Source organism: Lepidothrix coronata, unplaced genomic scaffold (genome assembly GCF_001604755.1).
Source record: "Lepidothrix coronata isolate B3197 unplaced genomic scaffold, Lepidothrix_coronata-1.0 Scaffold237, whole genome shotgun sequence".
NCBI lineage: Eukaryota > Metazoa > Chordata > Aves > Passeriformes > Pipridae > Lepidothrix > Lepidothrix coronata.
Genome location: NW_016690417.1, coordinates 449630 through 464902, shown reverse-complemented (window position 1 = coordinate 464902; position 15273 = coordinate 449630). Strand labels below are relative to the sequence as shown.

At 52.4% G+C, this 15273-nt stretch overlaps 2 protein-coding genes across 6 annotated transcripts in view; both read left to right on the top strand.

Annotated features, from left to right (window-relative positions):
* Positions 1 to 343: 343 nt before the first annotated feature.
* AMBP (alpha-1-microglobulin/bikunin precursor) lies at positions 344 to 6060 on the top strand. Its single transcript, XM_017834690.1, has 10 exons — positions 344 to 548; positions 1134 to 1276; positions 1534 to 1610; positions 2057 to 2170; positions 2812 to 2913; positions 3488 to 3525; positions 4318 to 4396; positions 4485 to 4652; positions 4789 to 4965; positions 5920 to 6060. The coding sequence occupies exons 1-10, from the start codon at positions 402 to 404 to the stop codon at positions 5949 to 5951; spliced, it is 1077 nt and encodes a 358-aa protein (XP_017690179.1). The 5' UTR covers positions 344 to 401; the 3' UTR covers positions 5952 to 6060.
* A 1146-nt stretch (positions 6061 to 7206) lies between these two features.
* Positions 7207 to 15273, top strand: part of RABL6 (RAB, member RAS oncogene family-like 6) — a 55687-nt gene continuing 47620 nt past the window's right edge. Inside the window, exons 1-2 of one of the 5 annotated variants that reach the window (XM_017834685.1) lie at positions 7207 to 7441; positions 14708 to 14842. In XM_017834685.1, coding sequence (XP_017690174.1) covers positions 7312 to 7441; positions 14708 to 14842 — 265 coding nt within the window. In that variant the 5' untranslated portion in view covers positions 7207 to 7311. Of the gene's footprint in view, positions 7442 to 14707; positions 14843 to 15273 lie in introns of those variants that run through there. The other 4 variants (XM_017834687.1, XM_017834686.1, XM_017834684.1 and 1 more) reach the window with 4 other exon arrangements.

Here is a 15273-nt window from a genome sequence, read left to right as displayed (position 1 = left end):
CCTGGGGACCCTTCGGTTCTCTCCTTTGCATGGGGTCAGGCTGGTCTGTTGGGGCTGGGGGTGTCATCAGGGCTCTTTGTAGGATGCCAGAGCAGGAATATGAATCCCAAGGTAGAATAAAGGGTCAGACAGCTCCTGGCCACGGTAGGCGTGTAGAAACAGGGAAGGGTGAGGAGCTCAGCCTGGCATGGCGGGAGGGTGCCCATCTCCCCTCCCACACCCCATACCAGCTCCCTACAAATCCCCACCACCACCGAGGGCAGCGGTGATGCCCATCCGGGCCGTAGACCCTCCCTCCCCCGGCAGCCCCCCCGCAGGCCGGCCGGCCCCACTGGCCCTGGGCTGAAGGTCACACTGCTGCGCAGTGCGGACAGCACAGAGTCCAGGATCCCACCGACACAATGGGGCTCAGCAGCACTCTGAAGTCACCAGCCATGATTATTTGGAGGCTCCCTTCCCTCCTCCTCCTCTTTGCCGTGGCCAGCGGAACCCCCATCGGAGACCAGGATGAGGATATCCAAGTGCAGGAGAATTTTGAGGCTGAGCGGGTAATGGCAGCTTGTGGTCCCTTAGTTCTGGGGGCAAAAGGAATGGGGCAAACTTGATTTCATTTTCCTCCAGAGAGAAGGGCAATAATGCCTATGGGACAGGCATTGGCAGCGTGGCACTCCCTGGGTGCCAGTCAGAGGATGCCAGCCTTTGGGGTGGCCTCATCCTGGCAAACACCCAGGCAGGGTGTCTGCAGTCTAAACGCCAGTTCAGATGGTTCTCATGGGATATCTGTGGGATTTCTGTGGGATTCAGGCTCCCTGGGAGATTCCTCACAGCCAGCCCTGTCCCCTGCCAGGTTTCACATAGCCCCAAATGTGTGCCTGGGTCTGGGTTCCACTGGTACACATATGGGGATGGCAGCCTGATGCCTCCAGCTTTGCCTGGTAGTCAGGGAACCCAGGAAAATCCTGCTCAGTGGTGACCTGCTTCCCAAGTCCTGAAGCAGCTCTGGCCTCTGCACCCTGCATCATCATCTTCCAGTTTCTCTCTGGGCCATGAATATTTCAGCTCTGCAGAAAATCAGGTGTCTCACGTGGGCAAAGAGCGCTCATGGTGGATACTTCCCTCGCTTCTCCCCACAGATGTACGGGAAGTGGTACGACATCGCCATTGGCACGACCTGCACGTGGATGAAGAACTACAAGGAGAAGTTCAGCATGGGCACATTGGTGCTGGGCCCCGGCCCCAGCACCGATCAGATCAGCACTGCCAGCACCAGGCTGCGGTATGGGGCATTGCTGGGGGTGTTGAGCTTCCTTCAGACCCACCCTACCCAGGGGTGCTGGGACAGGACACGAGGGGTTACTTGCTCTGTCTGGCAGCCCTGAGGAGGGAATGGATTGGGTGCAAACATCCAATGCCTCAGGCAGGGCGATTTTGGGGGTCCTGTGCCATGGCCTTGGCACCCAAGACATGATTTTCATGCTATAACCAGGGGAAATGATCACTCCAAGTAGCTGATTGTTTTCTTCCTCCCTCTAGGCAAGGTGACTGCACAAAAGTCTCGGGAGAGTACCAGAAAACCAGTACCCCTGGCAAATACACCTACTACAACCCCAGTGAGTTGGGCTGTGGCACGGCTGGGTGATGGGGAGAGCAGGGCTCAGAGGCCATTCCACAGTTTTGGTCATCTCTAGTTAAAGTCTGGAGTAAAAGTCAGGGGAAAGGGCTTTTTCAAAAATGTTCCTGCATAGGCAGAGGATGACGAGATGTTCTAGCAGGTCGCTCCTGTCTCCAGGGTCACAGGCTGGGGCAGGCTCCCACCAGCCACACTTCAGGAGCATTGGTGGCATTTCAGTTGTCTGAAGCCCTTGGTTTACAATTCCCTCAGCTGAGAGCCTGGTGCGCCTAAAGGAAGTCATGATTCTATGAATCTGCTTCCCAAAAATCATGTTTTCTTTAATTAGGTGCCTGATTTCAGCCCCTAGATCTGGCGCTGTCCTACACTGCTCCATCTCTCCCTGAGGGGCAGGAATGACATCTCCTGTGTCTCTGTCTCACCCAGAATGGGATGTGTCTATCCAGTCCTACGTGCTCCGCACCAATTATGAAGAATATGCTGTCATCCTGATGAAGAAGAAAAGCAGTTTTGGCCCAAGCACCACCCTGAAGCTGTATGGTATGTCTGACCATGGCACTTGAGGGTGAGCAGGCTCTGGGTTGTGCCAGCACAGCTCAGAAACACCACGTAAGGGTCTTTCAGCTCCCTTGGCCTTGAGGGACTTGACCGTGGATTTTGGAAGTGGTGCCTTGGAACAGCTCATCTTTGGCAGGGCAGAGGTGGAGTCTCGTGGCTCTGTTAAAGCCACATCAGGCAAAGAACATCCAAACCAGCATGGGGTTTGGGATGAAGGTGGTGATATTTGCTTGGAGGAAATCCAGGCCCTGAAGTGGCAGGAGATGCTGTTTTCCATGATTAAGAACCATTAAACCCACTTTGTCCAAGGCCTTAGTCAAGGCTGGTTAGGAACAACAGGTTGCTCAAGGAAGTGATGGAATCTGGATGTGTTCTGGATGTCTCGGGATGTGTTCAAAAAACGTGTAGATGCAGTGCTTAGGGACATGGTTTAGTGGTGGACCTGGCAGTGCTGGGTCAATGGTTGGACTCGATGATCTTTGATTCCCTGATTCAATGTTGCCAAGGACCAGGAGGCTGGTATTGGACCTGCCTGCAGCCACCTGAGCTCTATGAGGCAGTGGCTGGTTGGGGACAGATCCCCTCCCACACCCACCCTGCTCACAGCCCATTCTCTTTCTCAGGGAGGAGTCCAGAGCTGAGGCAGGACCTCATTGAGTCTTTCCAGCAGCTGGCTCTGGAGACGGGCATTCCCATGGATTCCATCTTCATCCTGGCCAACAGAGGTAAACTCCCACGGCGCATGTGCCTCTCCTGTTACTGGAGCACTCTGGCTGCTCCTCCTTGGTTTGCCAGGCTGGGGAGATGGCGGATAGTCAGGAGGGAGGAAGGAGAGACAAAGGCTTTGGTAGCATGGGATGGAAAGGAAATAAGGCTATGCATCAGTCAGGATTGCACCAGCTTCTAGTCAAAGGGCTGTCAGATCAATGCACCCACATCACTGTGCTGGGACAAGGGCATGGGACACCCAGGGACACTCACGACTCATCCCCATGGCTGGGTGCTCCCAGCACCTGAGGGGCTCCTTGCTCAGCCTGGGGCTCAGAAGGGGCTGGCATGATGCAGGGGGATGTGGGGATTTCAGGGGGATGAAGCGGGGTGGGGGTATTTTAGGGAGATGCAGTGAGGTGTGGGGATTTTAAGGTGGTGCTTCTGTGAGAGGGAGGTGAAAAGCAGAAAGAGGGGAAGAAAACTGGGAGGGTGTCCCCTTCCCCGGGGTCCTGCATGGGCATGGTGCAGTACTTGGTGAGATGAGGACACCTCTCACACTGCTGATCTTCCCTCCTACATCTGGGCCAGGTGAATGTGTTCCTCAGGAGACTGGAAGTGCTCCCCAGGTGAGTGGCACAGCTGGGACCTCCTGAAGTGGATCAAAGCTGAGGACATTCCTCTCAAGCCAAACTCACTGGAGACCTGGTGTCCAGGGAGAGGCTCTGTGGGTAGGACATGTTGTTTGGGCAGCTGCTCCACTGACCACTCTGGGAGCTGTTCTTCCATCTCTGCTGATGGGCTTTGCCTGCAAGGATGGGGGCACAGGCAGGTGCAGACTGCAGGGAGAGGGCCCTGGGGGCCAGGAGGGCACTAGGACTCATTTCCAAGAAGAAGGCAATAGCCTTTTCCTACTCTGATTTTTTCCACGGCATGAAGGTTGCTGGTGTCTCCTTGCTCCTTGACTGCCTGTGAGAGTCCCAGCTGTAGGCCCCTTCTCCAGGGATGGGGAGGCTCAGCACCCCACTGGTCCTTCAGCAGCCATCAGTCAGCACCTCCCAGTCTCACAGGGTTGAGTTTTGAAAGATTTTCCAGAGGGGATGGGACTTTCACAGGAGAAACAACTCAGCTGACTTGAGAGCAGGTTACACACCATGGAGACACATCCCCAGCACAGGGCATGACTGGGGTACTTCAGTTGTCTTCATCCACAACCCATGATCATGGTCCCCACCCAGGATGAGCACAGGATTATGAGGTGTGGAGGGATCACAGCCTGCAGACCGAAGATCAATGATCAAGATCAGTGCTGAGAGCACTGAGGGAGGGTTGGAGCCTCCATAGCTCCACTCCAGGGGCAATGGGGTGGGCAGCAGGGTCCTATAGGCTGATGGCAGCCCTGTGCTTCCTTCCTGGTGCAGAGGGCACGGAGAGCAGTCCTGCCCCCCGAGGAGGGCTCAGCCACAGGACCCCTGCCCCCTTACATTGGCAACAAGGAAGGTAGGTCCCAGGGGAGGGGGGCTGCATCGGGACCCCACTGCCCTGCCCCTCGTCTGCCTGTGACAGCCCGGGCTGTGCTGCTCTGCAGACTCATGCCGGCTGGGCCGGGACCCCGGGCCCTGCAGAGGGATGCTCTCCCGCTTCTTCTACAACTCCTCCTCCATGGCCTGTGAAACCTTCCTCTACGGAGGCTGTCTGGGCAATGGCAACAACTTCTACTCAGAGAAGGAGTGCCTGCAGGCCTGCCGGACCGAGGGTGAGCAGCCGCCGGGACAGTCCTGGCCAGGCCAGGGCACGGGAGGTGGATCCCATCAGAGGAGATCTGAGCATGTGTCCCGCATCCATGTGGGAGGTGTGGGGACCCCTGAACCTCACACAGCCCTGTCCCACAGCTGCCTGCAGGCTGCCCATCGTGCCAGGTCCCTGCCAGGCACTGGTGACACGCTGGGCCTTCGACGCCACCCAGGGCAAGTGCATCACCTTCAGCTATGGGGGCTGCAAGGGCAACGGGAACCAGTTCTACTCAGAGAAGGAGTGCAAGGAGTACTGTGGGGCTCCTCCATTGGCAGGTATCCCCCTAACCCCCCACTGCCCATCCTTGTGCCAGGGAAGCCGTGGCAGCAGCCTTACACCACCTCCTAGGTCTGCCTAGTGTGGGTGCAGGGCTGTCCTGGCTCTGGGATGGGTCTGTACTGGGTCTGGATGGGTCCAGGATGGGTCTATCATGGGCCTGGGATGGGTTTGTCGCAAGTCCACGATGGGGATGGGATGGTTTTGTGCTGTGTTGGGAATATGGCCATTAACCCACAGACAGTATGGCACAGGAGGGCTGGACAGGCTGCAGATGTGCTGAAGCCATGACTGAACTTCAGAATGGTCTTGATGAAAGGGGGAAGGGCCCCAAGCAGGCTGAGGTGCAATGGGGAGCACAGGCAAAAGCCCCTGGACTAAAAGACTGGGGGGGTTCCAGAGACCCTGACACCAAATAAGGATCAAACCAGGGTCCCTGTTAGGGATATATCTTCTGTGTGACACCTGCCAGACCCCCCAGCTCAGCACGGGGGTTCCATCCTGAGCCTCCTCGGGAGGCACAATGGGCACCCCTCAGGCCTTGGGTGAAGTGACAAGCAGGTTGTCAAGAGCGTGGCAGAGGAAATCTTCCCTCAGAGAGGGGGGACTGAGGGGTCTTTCAGCACAACCTACCCAGAGCAAGCCTGCTCCCAGCATGCAGGAGCTGGGGACCATCTGTGATCCTGGGGATGGGAGCTGGAGCCTGAGTAACATGTCTTAGGACAGAAACAATCTTTTATTATCCCTGTCAGCAGTATGAAGTGCATTAATGCCACCATGGCAGGTCGTGGGACATAAGGTGACATCCCAGGATAGCACGGCTGTGTATGGAGGGTCTCCACTGCTGCCCCCCTTCACTGCTGGCAGGGACAAACGGGAAGCAGATCCATCACTGTCTGACCACAGGGCAAGGAGGGTTCTGTCCATCACCTGGTGTGTCTCTCTGTTTGCAGAGGATGAGGAGTTTCTGCACCTGTCAAACTGAGCAGGCGGAGGACGAGGGGCTGGCACCCAGCACTGGCGTCCCACGGGACAGCACTGCCAGCTGCCGGCAGCACAGGAGATGCCTCCAGCAATAAATGTCTCTAATGTGATCAAAGAGTCCTGTGTCCATTCTCGAGCTGGTGGGGAGCAGAGTAGGAGGGGCAGGGGATGCAGTGCAGGTCCTCTCTGGCCTCCCTGGTGGGGTGTCCCCACCTTTGTGGGGTTGCTGGGTGCTCCCACTGAGTCTCTGACCCTTCCTCAGCCTGCTGCCCCCTGCACACACAGGGCTGGTGTGGCCAACTGGGGCACTTAGAGGCTCAGGGGGTCCTGCTGGAGGGGGTTCAGCCCCCCATTTCCCAGGGAATGGGGGTGAGCTGCCGGGAAGGAGGGAACAGGTTATCTGCTCCTCCCTGAAGGTGAATGATTGCTGCTGGATCCAGCTCACAGTGGGACTGGGGAGACCCATTTGTAGCCGGGATAGGAGTCACAGGACAATCACTTGCAGCAGAAGATTATACAGTGTCAGAGAGGACCCTGAGGAGTCACAGGTTGTATAGGGGTCCCAGGAAGGGATTAGAGGTGTTTTGGGGGTGGTCCCAGAATTCAGAACTGGTCCCATGAGAGGTTATGGGGGTGGGTCAGAGGGCAGCTATGGGGGTCCCAGGAGGGGGTTACAGGGGTTATGGGGATCCCAGGGGGTTACAGAGGTCCCAGGCGGGGATTAGAAATGTTTGCGGGGAGACCCAGGGATGCTGGCATGGCCCCAGGAGGGGTTATGGGGGTCACAGGTGGGGGCCTGTGAATCTGACAGGAGGGCATTGAGAGAGTTTTGGGGGGCTGTGGGGTCTCGGACGGGTTAGGCTACACTCAGCCTTTTCAGGTGACGGGGGATCCCGAGGGTCCCCGCGGCGGCCGCGCTCCGCGCCCTGCTGTCCCCCGCCGGCCGCCGTACCCGCGCCGCGCGCGCTCTGGTCCTCCTGGCGAGGCGGAAGAGCCAAGATGGCGGCGACGGGAGACCCGCTCCGCCCCCGCTCCCTGTGCCCGGCCCGCGGCCCCGGCCCCCGGCGGGGCTGAGCTCCCCGGCCCCGGCACCGACACACGCACCGGCCCTGACACCGGTACCGGCCCCCGGTGGGGCTGAGCGTCCCGGCCCTTTCGCTCGCCCCCCGGCACCGGCCTCACCGCTCCGCACCGGGACATGCCCGGGTAGTGCCCCCTGCCCCAGCACAGCCCCTCCCGCCGGGCCGGGCTCGCGCCCCTCGCCCCGCATGGCCCTGCCGCTGCCCTGAGCCGCCCGGCGCCCCCCGGCCCTGAGCCCGCGCTCGGCCCGTCCCCGGCGGTGCCGGTGAGCGACCGCGAAGATGTTCTCGGCCCTGAAGAAGCTGGTGGGCTCGGACCAGGCTGCGGTCCGCGACAAGAACATCCCTGCGGGGCTGCAGTCCATGAACCAGGCGCTGCAGAGGAGGTTCGCCAAGGGAGTCCAGTATAACAGTGAGTCGTGCGCGGGGTCGCAGGGGCTCGGCCAGCCCGGGGGGGACACGGCCCCGGGCGGTGGCCGCTGGGACCCCGGAGGGGCTGGTGGTGCGTGTGCTTTTCGTGTGCCTGGTGGTGCTTTTACCCGTATTGGCCCAAAGGCAAGTGTAGAGTTAAGCATTGGAGCTCGTGGAAGCGTGGGAGGAGTGAGGGATGGGAAACTTTTATCTTTCGGTGCAGGACTCGGGCCCCGCGGTGCTGCAGCGTCCCTGAGCGCTGCCTGCCGGCTGTGGCACAGCACAAGAGGGCCTTGTACTCTGTTTGTGTCAGTTCAAGCATCAAGAGGGTAACTCCCCTGAGGGCGTGGGTGACCTTCCTTGCAGCCCCGGATAATAGTGTTTATAATTAAGCTCTAGTTGTTATATGATAATGGTCTATTAAAAAGCTCAGCCCTGCCAGGCTCTAATGAAAGGTGAGCTGTGAATGCCTCTGTGTGCCCTTGGTACATCATTCATCCCGACTGTCTTCTTTGCAACTGATACATTTGCTCTTTTCTTAGGAAACACTTTCAAAATTCTTTTCCTCTCAGTGTTGAGGCTTAGGGCTGTGTTTTTCCCTTGGAAGCCAGTAAAGCTGATTTTTAATACAGTGTTTCAGGAGGACACTGCAATTATGTGAAATCAATCCCAAAGTAACAGTCGTGAGACAGGGACAACAGTTATGTCATCCCTGCTGAAAATGGAGCGGGTTCTAGGGAGCACTGCAAGCACCAGCTCAGTTGTGTGGATTCAGGCAGGCAGGGAGGCAGATTGCAGAAGGCTGAGAGATTGGCAGGTGGGAAAAAGACTGATTTGTAAACTTGGCACTGGATAATTTCTGTGGAGGCACATGTTTCAGGAATAGTGCTTATGTTGGATCTTAGTCTGGAACAGAATGTGATGTAGAAGTTAGCACTTTGGGGTTTGGGGTGTTTTTTGCTTTGTTTAAATGTTATGGCTATTGACTGTGCTTTGGGACTGATGTGTTCTGCTTTACTGGGGAGAGCTTTTGGTGCCTTTATCTATAGCACATCTGCTTAATTTATAAAATTAGTGTCTTAGCAAGCAGTCCTGAATGTGACCAACAGCAGTGTGATTGTTGAGAGTGGATTTCCAGTGAAAGATGGGGGTGAGAGTGAAACTGCTGCCTTGGAATATAGCACTGCATCCTTGAACATATACCTGGAGATCTGCTGGTCACAGACCGTTGAGCTGTGCAGAGGCTTCATGTGGCCACGGCCACAGCCCAGAACACCTGCGTGCTGTACTGGCATCTGAATATCTGAGATCAGGTAGCTAATACCAGCTTGTGAATTATGTAAGAGAGAGGAGTTGACTCCTCAGACAGGGCAGGTTTGTGCTGCAGACAGAACAGCCCAGCTGTATCCTGCTGGCACAGCAGTGGACAGGACCAGCTCAGTTCTGTGGTGACTGACCCGTGCATGTGAACCTGCCTGCCATTTGTGCAAGGCCAAAAATGCCAACTGTAGCTTCACTGCTTTTTGTCTTGTTACTGAAAGCCTCAGGAAAGCTTTTTGGTTTGTGCTCTGTGTTACCAGGATTTGTGTTCTAGTTACTGCTTTACAGCTGGAATAAAACTGCAGCTTTCTGTCACTGCCTTAAGGCAAGCTTTCCAATCTCCATAGTAACTCTTCCCAGCATCACTGTTATATAATATTTATAGGAGATACAGGCTGGCTTACAAAAGGGCTTCCAAGTACCCTCCACAGCCTCGGCACTGGGTAGATGGGGAGTGTTCCAGCATGGTGAGGTGGTCACAGCTGAAGATGGGCTGTGAAGGAATGTCATTACAAGGGCTGTTGCTCAGGAAGGGCAGAGCTGCAAATCCTGTGCATTGCCAATTCTCCTTTCTGGACAAATCCCTGACATTCAGTAGAGGAGTGCAGGACACGGTCTGGAGCCACCATTAGCACACACAGATCTTTACAACTCCTCCAGTTCCCCTGGAGGTACCTAAACCTAAACCATAGGGTGCTGTGATGACTTATTTACAGAAACGTTTCCTTGCTGCATTAGATTACCACTGATCCTGGACTAAAGACTGTTTCCTTCCTAGAAATATATTTAATGTGCTGAGAATGCTTTGGGTTGTTTGCTGATAAAGCGGGCCAGTACCTGAGCCTTGTACCTGGCTCTGGGTGCTCGCCGAGGGGCTCAGAACAGCCCCCTGTTTGAGGGGATGCTGTTTGAGGTGTTTTAATGGCACTGACAGTTACAAGCACTGGGTAGAATGTACCACTAAACTGAACCCAAATGATTTGTTTTGATGGTTGCTCTCCCACAGTCACATTTTCAAAACGAAGAGCATTGCAGGGTGGAAAGGTTTAGGTTTTTAATGAAGTGATGAGAGCAAAGGCCAATACCAGCCCTTGGCAGCAGTCACATCCTGTGCTTGGGACATCAATTCAAAAGGAAAGCATTTCCATACGGCATTCCAGCACACACACTCCTTGTTTGCTCTTTGTACCACCTGCACAGAGCTGCTCTGGTTTCTGTGCTGTGGCCCAGTCAACACCAAAGTTCCCTGAGCGCTCAGAAGGCACAGAGCTGAAAATGATGGGTCTGTGCCATGTATGTAATGGCTGGGATGGTTATAGGGGATCATGGTTTCAAGGGTGGGGAAAATGAGGAACCAATCCTGGTAAGAGCTTTCTCTTGCTTTCCTGCTTGGGATAGCCTGGCCCTGGATCAGGTGTGCTGTGTTGCCACTCTGAGGGCTGTGCTGGCCCTGGGAGGAAGCACGGCCAGAGCGAGTGGGCTCAGTGGAGAGGGGAGGTGGATCTCGTTTGGGCAGTGGTGCTTGTTTGAACAAATTACAAGACCAATTACACAAGGAAGTACCAGCACAAGGGTACTCAAACTTGACTGTTTATGTAAGGCAGGGATGGGCAAACAAGGGTGAAATGAATGGCTCTGGCTGGTTATTCCCTGGGAGTTATCCACTGGTGATCAGGGAAGGTTCAAATCCATCCATCCTGTTCCCCAGAACACAGAACACCTCCTGCTCTGGGCTTTATATGCTGCATCCAGTGTGCACATCACTTGACAAACCCCACTGCCGTGTGTGCCTGAAGCACAGGCTGAACAGTCACCAGTACTGAAATACCAAAGGCAGTAGCTCAAGAATTCCCCGTAGTCCCTCTCCTTATTCCTTTTCTACCTAAAATGTGCCTTCAAAGTTAAAACTTAATTAATATTGCATATCTGTTTAGTAAGCATTATAGTCCTTACTTCTTTTGTGTTGCTTTAAAGTCATAGTTCCCAGACTCTGGTAAGTATTTTCATTCAGCACAATTCCCAAAAGAAAGGCTTCTCCTCTTCCTGCTGCTTCCCACTTTCTCTTGTTTTCGTCTATGGCCTAAAACAGGTGTTTGTGCAGCATGTGCCAGCCCTACTTTGCCTGCTGCTTTGCTTGTGCTTGAGGGGGTCTGCAGAGCAGGTGGTGCTGCTTCTGGCAGCAGAAACAGCTCAAAGCATTTCAGTTGCAGTCCCTAAGACCTTAATGAGGACAAGGTTATGGATGTCTGCATGGGGTTATTAGTTTGGGGATCTTTGCTGTGGGGTCCTGGAGGAATATGGGCAGAGCTGAGAACTCCTGATTTCCAGTTCTAGTTGGTCTGGGACCTGGTCTCTGGGCCTGTATCTTCTCTGCTTTTGTTTCCCCCTCTGGAGAATGGAAATCCCTCTGGTTTTCCTGAGGCAGTAACAATATGAATAAAGTGATTTGTTTAGCTTTTTCCTTGCCACTTGATCTATTCCCCATCCCTACCCTTCTTCCCATGGATAATTTTCCTGCCTTTGCTGTAAACCTATGGCTGTTTGCAGTAAGTACTGATTTAACTTCAAATCAAAACAAGGCAGCAGTTGTTACTGTCCTGCAGGTGACAGCACTGACCTCACCTGTCATTATGCTCCTCTTTCCACATTCATCCACAGCCCAGGATGTACCTGCCTGGCTGTGCCCTGGGATGTACCTGCCTGGCTGTGCTCTGAAGCTCAGTCAGCTTTCCCTGCCTTGCAGGTCCTGTTACTGAGTATGCCTGCCCCAGCTGAAGTCCCAAATACAGATTTTGCTTTGCTAAAAGTGATTTGTGTCACCTGCCTCCTTCCTGCTCTGCTGTTAAAGACCTTTTCTTTCTTCAGGAAGAGTCAGTGAGATCTTGTGCACTGTGTAGGAGAACAGAGATCCTGATGGAGAGTTCTGGAGCTGGAAGGGGCCCTTGGACCTGTTCAAACTGAGTATGTGGTGCCACAAGCACCCTGCACTGATCTAAACATGAGCTGCTCAGCGGTGGGGGGGATTCCCTCTCCACTTCAGCTGTGCCTCCTGTGTGGTGCTCATGTAGCTGGGCACTGGAGCTACAGAAGAAAACTGAAAATGGATGATTTCAAGGTTATTTTTCAGCCAGTTCAGTTTCTTGGTCCAACTCCACGTGTAACTGCATAAATAACAGTGTTGGCGCTGGGAAAATCCTGCAGGAGGTAAGACTGTCCCTTCAGGGGAGAGCTCACAACCACGTCATCTGAGAGTGACCCTCTAAGTGCACCTTGAGAGCAGCCTGACTCTTTATGAAGGGTCTGTTTGTCCTTTGAAACTCACTGTTTTGGTGTCTCATGTTGCATTCCATGGGGGAATATGGATTTTGACATTTTAAGGCAGGCAGTGAGATCATATTGGAAAGATTTGAGTTTGAAAGGGGACAAATGGAGTCTCATTCTGCTTATGCCATGGACTTGCTTCATGATTCCAGAAAATCAAAGGAATCCTTCATCAACTTCTTTCACCATCTGTAAGTAGGAAACAGAATCACACACAAGGTGACAGGAAATGGAGGAACTGGTTTGTTGTGTCTGCAGAGATGCTCTGGGACCTGTAAGTGAAGTTGGCCCATAAATACTGTGTTAATTTTTGCCTTTATTATCTTCGTACTGTGTTAGTAAGTAATTTTGTAAAAGAATAAACAGCTCTGAAAAAGAATAAACCTCTGTGTACAACAGCAGAAGCACAGTGCAACTTCAGCACGAGACAGAAGTCCTCTACAGACTCTGTATATGTTTTATCTTCAAGTTGACCTCTTCAACTCTTCTCTGAAATCACTGCAACAGCTCCTGAGCTGCAGCAGAAGGCAGCCTTTGGTCGCAGATCTCCTTGCCCAAATGATGATGTACAACCTAATGCTAATCACCTTACTGCCATTAGATGTCTGTGAGTAGCCCATTTTCCAGAGGATCGTAGCTCCAATTCAAAACACGAGCATAAAAATCCAGTTCAGGCCAGTTTATGTTTCCCAGTAACCCTGTGGTTGCCACTAAAAACAAGGATGGTATTTTTAAAAAAAAGTTTCTACGCTGTAACAGAAAACTTAGAAAACAATACATGGGGTTTTCAGAAAGAATCAGGTAACATTTGGGTCGACTCTGGAAAGTTTGTGATATTAATTGCTACCGTTTTTGATATTTGGACACTTGATTTCCGTGGAAGAGTTTGAATGCGTTTCTGTCTAAACTGAAGCAACCAGCACGAGAGCCTCGTGACAGGAGGTTGTAGCCAGGGAGTTGGGCTCATCTACCAAGTGGCAGGAGAGGAAATGGCCTCAAATTGCATCAGGGAAGGTTTAGTTTGGGAAAATTTCTTCACAAAAAGGGCTGTCCAGCCCTGGCACAGCTGCCAAGGGCAGTAGAGGAGTCAACATCCGTGGAGGGATTTAAAAGCCATGTGGATATGGCACCTGGGGACATGGTTTAGTGGTGGCCTTGGCAGTGCTGGGGCAGTGTTGGACTAGCTGATCTTAAAGATCCTTTCCAACCTAAATGATTCTGTGATTCTGTTTTCTCAAGGAATGAGAAGTGTTTAAGGAGAAATGGAAATGGTAGAGGAGGTAATGGAGGGAGAAGCCTGGCAGAAAAGGCCAGCAAGGGAATAGGGTGTGGTAGAATGGAAGTGAGGGCCAGGGAGAGGTAGAGAAGGCAGAAAGATGGGAGGATGTTGCTAAAGGGTGATTTAGATCACTTAAAGAATCATCAGCAGTGTATGAGCAAAAGTGGTCTGAATGTGGTGTTGTTCAAGTGTGACTTGACACCACCTTATGGCAAGGTTCACTCTGCTACTGAGCACATGCATGGAACACCCAGAGAAAAATGTAGTTAGAATTGAGCTGGAATGAGTTACACAGAGACTGGAGATGCAGGAGGCTGAGGGAGACCCTCCTGTTGGGTCACAAGGTTCAGAGGGGACCCCCTTTCTAAACTCCTGATCAAGCTTACGTGCATCTGGGTCCAGTCTTAGTCTCAGACTTGGACAGTGGTTTATGTCTAATGGAATTATCTATACAAAGTTTATAATAACTAATACTGAGTATCAATTTCATTAGTATTAACTCTGCATGCCATCAGTCCCTTACTGTTGGGGTGGAGGGGTCTCTCAGTCCCAGGTAAGGAACCTCAGACAGAAGTGTCCCAGCTGAAGGGGAGAGGCAGTCCAACCACAGTTTAGACAGAGCTCTGCTTAGACTCCTCAAGAAATCTGTCACAGGTGAAAGGTGTCTGCCTCAAGGAGAAGCTTAAGAGGTGTCCCAGCTCCAGGGGACACAATGCAGCCACGCTGCTGGGCAGAGAGAGCTCAAGGAAGGCTCACCCGGGCTGTCATATTGATGGGATAACATGGGGGCTTGTAGTCTAATTGCATACAATGGGAAGGGTGTGTAGGAGACTTCTTGTACCCACAACTTCCTTTGTTCCTTGATAAACAAGTCTTGGAAAAACCATCTAGTATTCTTGTGTTAATCCATGATTGGTGTGGTGTTCCAACCTCATGTGCACCAAAGCTGGCTGTGTCACTGCTCCTCTCTGGCTTTCCTGGAGGAGTTCTTGGTCCAGCTACTTCTCAGGCCTTTACCTCCTTTGAAGCCTAAACCAAACTACTGCTAGTTTGGGTAAGGGATCGAATGCATCTGTCACAGAGCAGAGGCTCAGCGGGCTGGAATTGTGCAGATTTTGAAGATTCAGCCTTGCTGGTGGTTCTTTCTGCTGAGCTGGTGTGAGTCACTGAATAAAGATTGATTTTAATGACTGGGGCTCATGTTTTCTAATGAACCCCATCATGCCTGTGTTATATGGGAGGACTAATTACATCTGAATAATGCTTGTAAAAAGTTAACATGCTTTTCAGAGTGTTCTTCAAGTTGTGTTTAATCAAGTTTATTTGTCTGCCTTTTCTTTTCCCCAGTGAAAATTGTCATCCGAGGGGACAGGAACACTGGGAAAACCACACTCTGGCACCGACTACAGGGAAAGAAATTTATTGAGGAATATATTCCGACTCAGGAGATCCAAGTCACCAGCATCCACTGGAATTATAAAAGTAAGATGGAATAGAGTGGAGGGACTGACAGTCATGCGACAGTGCCTTGGGGGAGGAAATTCCACTGCAGCCTCATTTGCTTCTTTCTTCTCTGTCTTCTTGGGAGATAAAATGGTTTCTCATCACTTTTTATTTTAACTTATTATTCATAGTTTCTCAGTCATGTTTTTAATAACTTCGGAGAAACTGTATGTTTAAAGTGCTAAAGTGTCTGTGGAAGCCACAATTCAAGGGAAGCATTTAATAGGTGGTCTGAAGTATTTGAGATATTTGTGATATGCTTGACATGTTAAAGAAAATGAGTTATTATGTAAATCTGGCTTTGAGGCTTTGGGTGTTGCCTAGAAGTGAATAGCAGGGAGAAAACTAGATTTCACTGATGAAAATATAAAGAGCATCTGGTAACTGGGGAAAGTGATGTTTCAAAAATT

What these genes read in the sequence shown, in the direction of transcription:
- AMBP (XM_017834690.1), top strand. Translation starts at nt 402, where the DNA reads ATGGGGCTCAGCAGCACTCTGAAGTCACCAGCCATGATTATTTGGAGG. An exon ending in ATACACCTACTACAACCCCA is followed by an intron (nt 1,611 to 2,056) that starts GTGAGTTGGGCT and finishes TGTCTCACCCAG; the next exon opens with AATGGGATGTGTCTATCCAG. An exon ending in CTTCATCCTGGCCAACAGAG is followed by an intron (nt 2,914 to 3,487) that starts GTAAACTCCCAC and finishes CATCTGGGCCAG; the next exon opens with GTGAATGTGTTCCTCAGGAG.